Below are 12,730 nucleotides of genomic sequence, written 5' to 3'. Positions count from 1 at the left end.
TATTAGCCCACTCTTTTACCTCGTTAAGATAGATAGATAGATAGATAGATAGATAGATAGATAGATAGATAGATAGATAGATAGATAGATACTTTATTAATCCCAAGGGGAAATTCACATACTCCAGCAGCAGCATACTGATACAATAAACAATATTAAATTAAAGATTGATAATAATGCAGGTAAAAAACAGACAATAACTATGTATAATGTTAAATGTTAACGTTTACGCCCCCGGGAGGAATTGAAGAGTCGCATAGTTTGGGGGAGGAACGATCTCCTCAATCTGTCAGTGGAGCAGGACGGTGACAGCAGTCTGTCGCTGAAGCTGCTCTTCTGTCTGGAGATGACACTATTTAGTGGATGCAGTGGATTCTCCATAATTGATAGGAGCCTGCTGAGTGCCCGTTGCTCTGCTACGGATGTCAAACTGTCCAGCTCTATGCCAACAATAGAGCCTGCCTTCCTCACCAGTTTGTCCAGGCGTGAGGCATCCTTCTTCTTAATGCTGCCTCCCCAGCACACCACTGCGTAGAAGAGGGCACTCGCCACAACCGTCTGATAGAACATCTGCAGCATCTTATTGCAGATGTTGAAGGACGCCAGCCTTCTAAGGAAGTATAGTCGGCTCTGTCCTTTCTTGCACAAAGCATCAGTATAGGCAGTCCAGTCTAATTTATCATCCAGCTGCACTCCCAGATATTTATAGGTCTGCACCATCTGCACATAGTCACCTCTGATGATCACGGGGTCCATGAGGGGTCTGGGCCTCCTAAAATCCACCACCAGCTCCTTAGTTTTGCTGGTGTTCAGGCATAGGTGGTTTGAGTCACACCATTTAACAAAGTCATTGATTAGGTCCCTATACTCCTCCTCCTGCCCACTCCTGATGCAGCCCACGATAGCAGTGTCATCAGCGAACTTTTGCACGTGGCAGGATTCCGAGTTGTATTGGAAGTCCGATGTATATAGGCTGAACAGGACCGGAGAAAGTACAGTCCCCTGTGGCGCTCCTGTGTTGCTGACCACAATGTCAGACGTGCAGTTCCCAAGATGCACATACTGAGGTCTGTCTTTAAGATAGTCCACGATCCATGCCACCAGGTATGAATCAACTCCCATCTCTGTCAGCTTGTCCCTAAGGAGCAGAGGTTAGATTGTGCTGTGTTGTTGTACTGAGGTCTGTTTGTAAGATAGTCCACGATCCATGCCACTAGGTATGAATCTACTCCCATTAAACACTAATTAATAATAATAATAAATTTTATTTATATAGTGCCATTCCCATGCTATTGAGTCATATTTCTGCCTCTGATGCATCTGTATTTTGTGATTTACCCATCCCATATATGAAGAAAAAATATTATTTAAACAATAGTAAATAACATGTCCCTGTTGACCACCATTCTCCAAATCTAAAAATCCACAATACACTGAAACCGACATTATCAACACCAAACGTTCTAATAATAATAAAAAACTCAAACAGAAATTGCATAACCCCCATTTCATTATCTCAGTTTAAAGTCCTTCCGTCCACTTCATATGATCTTTCAAACTGAAGGATACATCCATCACAACTTATTAACCTTTGCTATACTAATATCATATTTTAGATTTATTACTGAATCCAGTGTCATTCTCCCTTTTCGAAATCGTTTCTCAAACGCCTTATTATCAAACGTGCCATAAATTTAACGCTATCTGTCTATAGCTGTAGTACTAGGGTGTTGTACCATGTTAGCCATTGTGAATGTAGAGAAAAGCCAAGCAAAATGAAACCTTTTATTGGCTAACTAAAAAGATTACAATATGCAAGCTTTCGAGGCAACTCAGGCCCCTTCTTCAAGCAAGATGTTGTGGTGAGCGCCCTCTTCTACGCGGTGGTGTGCTGGGGAGGCAGCATTAAGAAGAAGGATGCCTCACGCCTGGACAAACTGGTGAGGAAAGCAGGCTCTATTGTAGGCATGGAGCTGGACAGTTCGACATCCGTGGCAGAGTTGCCTCGAAAGCTTGCATATTGTAATCTTTTTAGTTAGCCAATAAAAGGTGTAATTTTGCTTGGCTTTTCTCTGTTTATAGCTGGATGGACTTGACGGTTGTTTTTTAGTGCTCAAAATCCCCCGTCTCCGTTTAAGCCCCACCCACGACGGTGATTGGTGGAAACATTCGGAAGCACATGGCAAGCGAACGGCGACATGAACTTCCGTCTCCTCTACCTGCGCTTGTAGGTCACATGACTCCGTGACCGCGCACGCGCAGTATTTATATGGAAGCGCGCGTCTTGGATTGAATTCTCAGGTAAACGGGGTTCTGCAACGTGGGGATAAAGAGAAAGGAGAGACTTTTGAGTGAGTAAATGTGTTAGGAATGGCTCAGAAATGTTAATTCGTAGTGTATATGTGGATGTAGTGCTAATATGCTTTTTGGAAAGGAGGCACTTCCTAGTAGTTTATGTAGTAGTTCCAATGTGATCTTGGTGTGCAGAATATTCTTTTTTTTTTGAGCGCGGTGGGTTCGCTTCTTCAGTTTGTTTTTTTTTTCTTTAAAGTATGCATTAAAATTAAACGATGCTGTTAAAATAATGTGCAGGTAGCCGTTGAGTTCCAGGTGACGTCCCGGAGGTCTCCCTCTGCTTTTCCCGCTTACCTTTTGTTTATTACTTGACCGCGTCCCCGCCAATTTCCAGTCGAGATCCGGGCGGTGTTGGATGTAGATTTCTCATATGTACGTGTTTGTATTTGTAAGTTTAATTTTATTCGGGAGTGTTTATCCTTTTCTTCAGGTTGTTTTCTTTTTTGTTATGCTCAACGATGGCTAGGTAATATTGGATTTTAAAAGGTCACCTGTCGTAACCTCTAAAACTCGAAATTCTAAGGGGGCAAAGGGCAGGAGGTGGTGTGTTCTTGACGGACGCGGATTTTGTCACTAATAGTCCCTGTAATAGTCTTAAATAAACCTTTGCTGTTGGGCTCATATTCCAGGTAGATGCAGTTCGCTTGAGTTTTATCGATCTGGTCAAAGGACGGTATGTGCTCGTGTATTTTAAATTAGAAGGATCTTCAGAACAAATTACAGTGAGCATTAGAACTGCGTGTTTGGCAAAAAAAAATGATTGAAATAGCGCGAGATGCCAATTGAACTGATTGTATTTGTCGTAGAAATGCCAGAGTACTGGGTACAAAGAGCGCATGTGCGACAAATGTTCTAGTCGGGCTCGCACCAAGCGATGAAGAATAACTTTTTTTTTTCTTTCTTTAATTCTAGCACTACATTTTAAATGATGAATACTGACTTGAGAAATCGTATGGATGTTCGTGGCACAGCTGGGACAGTTAAAGTAAGTGCTTTCTGGTCTAATGCTGAAACCCTTTTGTTAAGCAAGTCCAGTTGTTAATTCCTGTGCTTTAACAATATATAGTACACAACTTTAACTGAAGTGCTTCTCTGTCATGCAGGAAACCTGGTGTGGGAAGCATTCATGTGTCCTAGTGATCATTTTATAATTGGGTTAACATCCTCAAACTAAGTCTGCAAAGAACAGCATGCTTGGTCTTGATTGTAAAATTAGTTAAATTCATTGGCATATTTTGTAGTACTAGGGTGTTGTACCGTGTTAGCCATTATGAATGTAGTGAAAAGTCAAGGAAAATGACACCTTTCATTGGCTAACTAAAAAGATTACAATATGCAAGCTTTGGGGCCTGAGTTGCCTCAAAAGCTTGCATATTGGGCTTAAAGGGGCTGCTCTTAACTGGTTCAGGTCATATCTAATTGGGAGGCACTTTACAGTGACTTTAAATTCCTCTTTTTAATCTACTGCTCCTCTTAAATGTGGTGTTCCTCGGGGATCCATTTTGGGTCCTATTTTATTCTCTATGTACCTTCACCCTATTGGGGCTATTTTCAGGAAATTTAACATTTCTTTTCACTGCTATGCTGATGATACAGGTTTATATTCCCGTCTGCAACTCTGCAATGAATCAACTACACAACTGTCTTTTTGAAATAAGATCCTGGATGGCTAATTTTCTTAATCAGAATCAAAATAAAACAGAGGCATTGTTCTATTGTATGTAAATCATTCTCCCAAGCAAACAAGTACCAAACAAATGTTTCAACTTTTTTGCAGTTCTTTTTGAACTGCAGTTAGATGGGTCTGACAATGTACCTAAAACATTTTTATTAAACTTTTTTTTCTTGTTTTTGTACAGAATGTCTTGAGCTATTTAAGTGTATTTTATAGTTGTATCCCTTTCCAGTTATGCATAGTATAAGTAACATAGCAGCAATTCATGATTAATACTGATATGGTGTGTATTGTGTCTTATCAATGGATTTAGTTTTAAGAGGTAATTATTCACAAAGTCTTTTCAGAGTTTTGGGTTGGTACACTTTTTAGTTCTAAACTTCAGCATTGGTTTGTTTTACTGTAGAGCTTTACAAAGGGAGTCGGTGGTGCCCCAATTCCTAGAAAGACCTTGCAAATGATCCAGCCGTCTGCCACAACAGGAAATCTAGTTGGGAGAAATGAGGTAAATCTTAAAACCTGCATTTTTTTTTTTCTTTTTCTGTAATCTTTTTCTTTCTGGCATTTGAGTAGGGATATGACATCAGTATGTATAGATGCATTCTTAAACATTAATTTGACATTAGTTCAAGAGAACTATATTATCCTTATGAAAATGCCATTGTGGTATGAAACCCATTTATCATTCTAGGAGGTTAAGCCATTTCCAAAAAGAAAGCTTTGGGCTGCAGAAAACTCTAGAAGTTCAAAAAGATCTAAAGCTGAAATTCCTTCTGTTCCATCTGGTACTGAAGACCAAGTCATGACCGATGAGGCTTATGAACTTATGGTTAAAGGTAAGTTTTAGTGTGGTCAATCTTGTCTTGTTAATGTGTGGTGTGTGTTTTGTAAACTTGGCTAATACGGTCTAACTTTTATTTTTTAAATTAATTCAAACTGCACTATCAAATTGTGATCTTTGTTAATTAAAACTTGTTTGTCAATTTATTAAGCAAAAGGGGGGGTGGGGGGTACTTGTTGGTCTACTACAGTGTTTAATAAAAAAAACTCGGAAAACATGAGACAGCAGGCCTGACTGCAGAAGTAACATTGAAAATGTTTTTGTGGCTGTTAAGTGCTTTACTGTACAGCTGCCTGGCATAATTTTGATTATGGCATAAAGATGCTTATGTTCCGAGAACATTAAGCTAATTATACTATGACTGGGGTTAGTTAACAATTTTTGATTATTCATCTAGCCCCTTTTGCAGTGATCAAATATTGTGTATTGTTTGGGCAGATCTCATTTTAAAAAAAAAAAAGCTCCACTTTAGTCTAGAGTGCAGTATCGGTTATCCCTCAGTTTGTGTAATAAACTTGACAACACTCCTTTTGGCATTCACAGTTCAGAACAGTAAAAGTACAATGTTTTTTAAAAAATCTTTTTTTCCTCCCACCCCTACCTAAAGAAACCCCAACAGCTGCATACTGGAAAGAAGTGGCAGAAGAGAGGAGGAAAGCCTTATTTAAAACTTTGCAAGAAAATGAAAAGGTAATTACTAGCTTATTTTGTTGTGGAATTGTAGTGCAATTGAGTTGTAACATCTCTTGTAATTTACATGTACAATATCCAGGGACTGAATTGAATTACTTTGCCCAGGGTTTGTTTCCTACCTTGCGCCCTGTGTTGGCTGGGATTGGCTCCAGCAGACCCCCGTGACCCTGTAGTTAGGATATAGCGGGTTGGATAATGGATGAATTGAATTATTTGAACATGTCCCAGTCCTTTAGTGAAGTCTACAAACGATCTGCAATTTTTATTTTCTATAATGTCTGTTTCTTCACTCTTATCACCCCTGTATGTAGTGATTATTTAGACTGTTCATTTTTACTAGATCTTATCGTGGAGTGTGTATGGATGTTGGTTTATATTGAGCTGAGATGAAGGGATAGACCTCAGCCAACTTTCACAATCAGTGCATTTTCTTCCATGCACTTAAAAAAAAAAAAAAAAAAAAAAAAAAAAAAATTGTTAGTCACAAACCTGTTTTCTAAAATGCCATGTAAACCCTTATTCCGGTTAGAGTAACTGAGTTTTTTGGTGTCCGATATTGGTTAATGCAGGTAAATTTCTCAAAGTAAACCCCCCCCCCCCCCTTTATTTAAAAAAAAAAAAAAAAAAAAAAGTGCGTAACCTAATGCAATTACTTTATTGAAGTTGTAATGTATTACCCCATCAGCACTGGGTATCGGGTAAGAAAGAAGCCCACATACTGGTATGCCGGTTCTTTGCATTGTTCAGTTGCACCACTGAGCAGAAAAGTGTGATATGAATCCGGTAGTTGTAAAGCACAATTTTATCACAGACGTCATGATTGTTTTATGGATTGTTTTGGTGCAATTAAGAACTCCAGAAGTGTACTTGTGCATGTAAATGAAGATTTATAGAAACCAGGTTTCTGCCTTAACAGAGTTACACTCCTTATTTTGGTTTTGTGTGTGCATGGAAAAATATTTATTGCATGGTCACTGCGCTGTTAATTTTGAAGAATTTAAAAGGGCTAGGAATGCAGTTGCATTTTAAGCCTTTTTTCTGGTTCCCATATATCTGTGGAATTTTGGTGTGGAGATTAATGTACATCACCAATGAGTTGAAACAACTAAATGGCTAGAGCAATAAGGTACATGGTAGTACATTTATTTTCCACCTATCAAGGTTGACTCGATTTCAGCAAAACATTTGAAAGTTCTTAATGGATGTTTGTTTTTGTTTTTTTTGTTTCTTCCCCTCCCCAGTTACATAAAGAAATAGAGTCAAAAAATGAGACCATATTGCATTTAAAGCAAGAAAATGAAGAGCTGCTAGAACTTGCTCAACATGTACAGTACATGACCAGTCTCATTGAGGTATGTGTGTGATATTCACCATTTTCTATCTTATTTATATGGAAACCATGTCCAACTATTTTAAATTGCAGTTGCTTATAAATATGCTAAATGTAAATCCTGTTCATTGGCAGGTTAGCTCTATAACCTCCAGAGTAGTTAAGGAAAAGTCACCAGTTATTTCCACACTACTCTGCTCAACCATCAGGTTTAATTGCTTGATCACATTTAATTGTTTTAACTAACCTACAGGATATTATATGCTGTAATATTTGTTGACTAGGAAATAAACTATTAATCTGGTCACAAAGTACTTCTTTACATATCAAGCTGGCACTCTGAACCTGGATAAAATATGTTATCACTGCAGTGTGAAGACGGCTGTGCTCTCTTGGAGCTAGCCAGGCCATAACATCTTTAATTTTGTCCCACACAGCTTGTACATCAAAGCTGTGGCAGTGGGTCAGTAGCAGTCCATTACAGGGTACACTCCTCACACTGTATGCAGGACCAGGTTAGAGTAATTCTTGACCCAACTGCACATCTTGTGTGTGAGAAACATTTTGAAGCATCTGGAGAGAACAAACACCACAGTAACTGGGCCAGCATTTTCAGCTAGGTTTCTGCTACCTCTTCTTGATCATGGATTTTAAAGTACCTTTCAAGGATCAGTTGTAGCATTGTACCCATGGAGGCTTTTACCAGTCCTCACCTTGCTAATTGGACTAGAACATTTAGAATGAATGTAATGTATCAAAAAAAAAAAAAAAAAAAAATTATCTAGCATCCTTGCATTGATTTTTTTTTTTTTTTTTTTTCTTTCCTTTCCTCTCTACTAGAGATTAACTGGGAAAAGTCCAGAGAACTTGGAAGCGGTGCAAGATCTTGTTTTGGAGGAGCCAGAAAATGTAGACACAATTTTAACTGATGCTGAATTTGTTCATGAGGATGCTTGTGATGAAAACTGTTAAAGCAATTTTTATTGAAGTTTGTTTTAGGTTTTTAATTCCCTAACAGCCCTTCAGATTTTTTTTTTTTTTCTTCCCCTTTACGTGAAAGGCTAAACTGTGTAGTAGTTATGTTGCAGCTAGGCTGCTGCTCAGTTTTTAATGGACTTTTAGTGCAGTTTTAATGCACATTTTGCCTAACGTTTTGTATATAAGTTTTTATCTGTACCTACTCCGTAATAAATGTCACAAACCACTTGTTTTCATTGCAAAGTTTTTGCAGTTAAAGAAGCAATTCATGCTTAAGTGTCATCTCTTTAAAGGGTAGTTTAAATTACAGATTTGGGGGAGGGGGGGGGACTGCTTTTAGCAAAGTTATTTAAAACAAATTTATTTTCTTAATCTAATGACTCCAGTTAAAGCACAGGCAACTGTTTGGGAAGACTTTGTTTTGGGAAGTTTTTTAGAATATACTTAATCCCCAAGGGGGAATTTCTTTTCACATGGCCTTTTGGAGGTCAATCATATACATACTGTACTTTTAGCAGAAGCATTAGGTCACTAATTTGTAATCCTTTTGAAGCCTAGAAATCTTGTGGTTTGTGGCTACATATGCCTTAACCTTTTTAACTTTTTTTTCTATCCTTATTGGTAGAGGACAATATACTTTGATTCCATCCAATATGAAATGCCCTCCTTTTGTGTATTATGAAGCCTGTAGATTGCATTGTTTTTGTGTGGGTTTTTTTTTTATGCTTTTCTGTTGTAACTGGCTTTCTAAACTTGCCAGTAAAGTGGGCTGAAGTTTTAACAGTCAGGCCTGCTGTCTGTTTTCTAGGGATGGGTATTGCTTACTGGTCTGGTTATGTGTTTGCACTCTCCAGACCAACAAACACACAATCCATTAACACCATTGGTCTTTTTAAATGTTAAACTTACAATGCTAAAAGGGCACGTGGTGAGTATCATTAGGTGCTTTCCTGCTGCAGGAACTAGGGACTTTTTAGAAACGGGAACTTTTGTAGCATTACGACCACAACAAATTTGGCCATTTATAAAAAAAACTGAACACCAACCGCACTATCAATGTCTGTGGAGTAAAACAAAAGGAACCTTGCTTTCTGAAGAAGTTCTGCTGTGGGCAAATGTCTACCTTTGCAATGACATGTTTCATTCAGGAGCGGGTTTCTGCCTTGTTCTGAAAACTAGGGCTGGCTTCTTGCCAAGTGCCTCTTCTTTTTTATTGGTAATATTCTATTTTAAAGGTGGGGATCTTTTATGTGAAGGTCACTTAGGATGACAACTTTTATTATCCTTTGTTTGAATTACCCAGCCCATTTAAAAACAACAAAAAAAGAGACCTACCACCAACAGCATCTGAATACCCCCACTGACTTTTATCAAGATCCTTCTATTAAAGGGCACTCCTCTGTCTGCCACCTTGATATCATTTGTTTTATTTGGCAACAAGGGGGCTTCGCTCGCCTACCCCCGGCGTTTTGAACCCGTGCCCGCTGGGCAGCCATAGTTTCAGACGCGCGTTGTAGGAGCTTGCGTTGTTTTGAATCCGTGCTTGCCCTGCTTCTGCGGTTTGAGACGCGCGTTGTAGGCGTATATCCATCAGTCGAGCTCGTTCGGTTTGAACCCGTGCCTGCTTTGCATTCGCAGTTTCAGATGGTGGGTCGCATTCGCCGTTTTGTACGATCCCAAGCAGCACATTATTCCTATGTTCACTCCACAGTAGTGCCACTCACAATATGGCGGCAACGCCTGCGCCTTCCGTATTATGTCAGGTTTTACCATGCTGTGTAGGCGCCTTTGCCTTTCGTACTTTCCCGCGCAATGTAGGCGCCTGCACCTTCCAGGTCTGCCTCCGCTGTGTGGTGTGGACGTTTAACTGTCGTGTTTTTCTGCTTTTTATATTCTGTATCTCACTGTGCATGTGTTTCGTGCCTAGGTTTTTTTTAAGCTGTTGCATTCCAGTTTTCATCATCTGTAACCTGCTCTCTGTGTTTGGCGCCGTTCTTTAACCTCTTTATGACGTTTTACTTTGTTTCCTACTCTGTCTTTTATTTCTGACCTCGCTTTATCCTGCTTGCGGCATGTCAGACGGTTTGTAGTCTCTCCCGTTTCGCTCTGGGGCAGGGGGCTTTGTGTGGCGCCTGCGCACTGTCTCCTGCGTCCACGGGCAGGTCCCTGCGTCCATATCCGGTTTACCATTCTCGGTTAGTAATATGGATCAGTTATTAGACCATCCCATGTGTGGTTTTACATGTGCCAAGATACAACTGTACCTGGTGAATTTGTACTTCAGATTTAATTTTCAAATGAGCTTTAGTGGCCCGTCTAGTAGAAGCTGCTTCTGTGTTGGTGGATTGAAGGAGGTTCAAGTAATGAGAATGTGAGGTGTACTGCAATAGCAAAATGATTGCAGTGCAACCATTTGCAATGGGGGAATTTGGATTACTCACTAACATACAGATGAGGATACACAAATGAAGGTTAATGTATTGTGGGCCTTGAGTTTTATGGTTGGGTCAATTGCTGGTTTAGAAGGATAACTGTGGTTGTAATTTGTTGCTGTGCGAGTGTCTGTCCTATAGTGTCTTCTCCATTTACTTTCTCCTTTAACTCGAAATTGGTGGAATATGAATGCCTGCTAATAGACCAACTGCCACTTAAGCCAGGATTGGCACTGTCCTTGAGTGTGTTGCTACTGAAATGGTCTTTAGTCTGGTGTTTGTAGGCTAATGTTCTCGCCCATTTGTCTCATAGCCTGGGGTATTTGCATCCAACAGTCGGGTTTGTGACAGGGGAAGTAGCCATTCTATTTTTTCCAAATAATATGACCGTTGTAGCCAAAAAACGTAAACAACTATCACATTTGACATTTTTATTGGAAAAAGCAACACTGTTCCTGTACAATTCAAATATAACAAAATAACAGTCCCACCCTTTGTATTAAAATAAGCTTGACATGAATTAGTATATAAAAATAATTGGTAATGATTACAATCACAGCACAATCACCATGGTATAAACAGATTTTTACATGTATTATTTAGCTTCAACCCTCAGCTAACTGCAGATCACAAACACTCGCAGTGGAGTCCATGCCTCTCGGGATGGGGCACTGGCAGCAGCAGAATGTTAAACACTGGATCTGAAATGACCTACGCGGTTTGACAGGGAGAACAGCAGCGAGAGAAGCAAGTCTCTCAGGACACTCATAATTGTGGTACAGCCTGAAGTGGCAGACCTGGGACTTCTTATATAGCACCTTTCATATTGAACCCCATTGTATGATAATTCACAGCTGTAGTATTAATTTTTTAAAAATTCCTTATTTTACTGCAAACACACAGAAGCAAAATTTCACACAGATCAGGTGCGGACTAAAGCAGACATCTTGGCATTTAAAATAGCATTTCTTCTGTCATAAGCTCCATCTCTTGAGGTGTGGATCCCAATGCGCCAGTGCAGTGACAATGATGTAAAGTAGAGGTCCTAACTCTCTATGGTCATTAAAGACCAGGGTGTATCCAGCTGTCCTGCCTAAATTGTCACCATGTGCTAGTCATTCTGTTCTCCTAATCATCCCCCGTCTTTTATTGTCTATCTCATTAAAGTTAATGTGTGATAAGTGCACTGGTGCAAAAATGGGTGCTGTCACATCATCCAGGTGCATGCTACACATTAGTGGTGGCTGAAGTGGCTCCCCACTCATTGAAGCGCTTTAGTAGTGAGAAAACACTACATAAATGTAATTAATAATTATGATTATTATCATACTTCTGTAAAAAGAACATTTATTTGGAACAAATACTGTACTATGTTTTAAACAACTGAAAGGCACCATATAACAAATAGACAGAAATGAAAAGCACTTTATAACCTAGAACTGAAAAATAGTATATAACAGATAAAATGCCTTTCAGTCTATTATATCTATTGTGTATTGCTTTTTGGTTCTGTCTGTCATATAGTGCCTTTGTTACACATATGGAACTTAAAGGTACAGTCTATAACTATCTGTTATGCACTGATTTGTTTTTGTTGATTTAATTTTACCTGAAATATTCCTCCATAGAATGAACTTGACCCAACAACATTCCGTCATTGAAGTAGTGACTTTGGTACTCAAGGACACACAGCGTAGACTAAGAGAAGTGAATTTAGGACAGAAGCCAGGAAGCAATTCTTTAAACAAAGGGTATAAATTAAACTAGCAAGGCATGTAGTTTGGAGCTTTTAGAAGACATACCTGGATGATGGTTTGGTACAAGAATTAGTAATAATAATAATACATTTTATTTATATATCGCCTTTCCCATGCTCAAGGCACTTAGTTAAACAAATGGACAACACATGCGCTAAACAGTGTCTGGATTGTCAGCCTTCCAATGTTCTAAAAAGTACCTGATGATAACTAATTGTGAAGAAAAGTGGTTAGTCAAGTAAACGAAACGAAAGTGAAATAAGAGTGACAATTGCTTCCCATAACCCTAAAGATATTCCTGCAGTTTCAGTCTACCGTTCAAGTTCTCCTTCGCTTTGTGAAAATCAGGGTCTTGATGTGCTCTACGAGAGACGGTATGACAGTCGGTCTAAGTCGTGGGCCTGTTAAGTTTGGTACATTTTATTAACTGGATTTTTTGGAGGTGTACGTTGCTAAGCTGAAAGTTTTATATCCAGGAGATCCGACATTTTGATGTTAGTTTCTTTCTATCTGCTTTCCTTTAAAACAATCATTTTTGACGTGTTCCTGCGACACCATTTAGGATTGCCCACGGGCACCGTTATTTTGTGGTAGTTGTATCGACTGTTGCCAACACAAATCTCCCAGAGTTCCACAGGACTGCACAACTCAGGTCCTCAAGTGTGTGTG

General features: G+C 39.2%; 1 protein-coding gene across 2 annotated transcripts; it reads left to right on the top strand.

Moving 5' to 3' along the window:
* The first annotated feature begins 2,213 nt into the window (after positions 1 to 2,213).
* Positions 2,214 to 8,098, top strand: gmnn (geminin DNA replication inhibitor). 2 transcript variants are annotated; one of them, XM_028817571.2, is made up of 7 exons: positions 2,214 to 2,301; positions 3,268 to 3,340; positions 4,437 to 4,535; positions 4,722 to 4,866; positions 5,479 to 5,561; positions 6,806 to 6,916; positions 7,735 to 8,098. In XM_028817571.2, the coding sequence occupies exons 2-7, from the start codon at positions 3,281 to 3,283 to the stop codon at positions 7,864 to 7,866; spliced, it is 630 nt and encodes a 209-aa protein (XP_028673404.1). In that variant the 5' UTR covers positions 2,214 to 2,301; positions 3,268 to 3,280; the 3' UTR covers positions 7,867 to 8,098. The 2 variants fall into 2 exon arrangements, with proteins under 2 accessions (XP_028673404.1, XP_028673403.1); XM_028817570.2 differs by having other exon boundaries at positions 2,263 to 2,351.
* The last annotated feature ends 4,632 nt before the right edge of the window (positions 8,099 to 12,730 follow it).

The sequence above is a fragment of the Erpetoichthys calabaricus genome, chromosome 13 (genome assembly GCF_900747795.2).
Source record: "Erpetoichthys calabaricus chromosome 13, fErpCal1.3, whole genome shotgun sequence".
In the NCBI taxonomy this organism is placed as follows: domain Eukaryota; kingdom Metazoa; phylum Chordata; class Cladistia; order Polypteriformes; family Polypteridae; genus Erpetoichthys; species Erpetoichthys calabaricus.
Note: the sequence above shows the minus strand (reverse complement) of the source record. Positions and strands in the feature narration are given on the sequence as shown.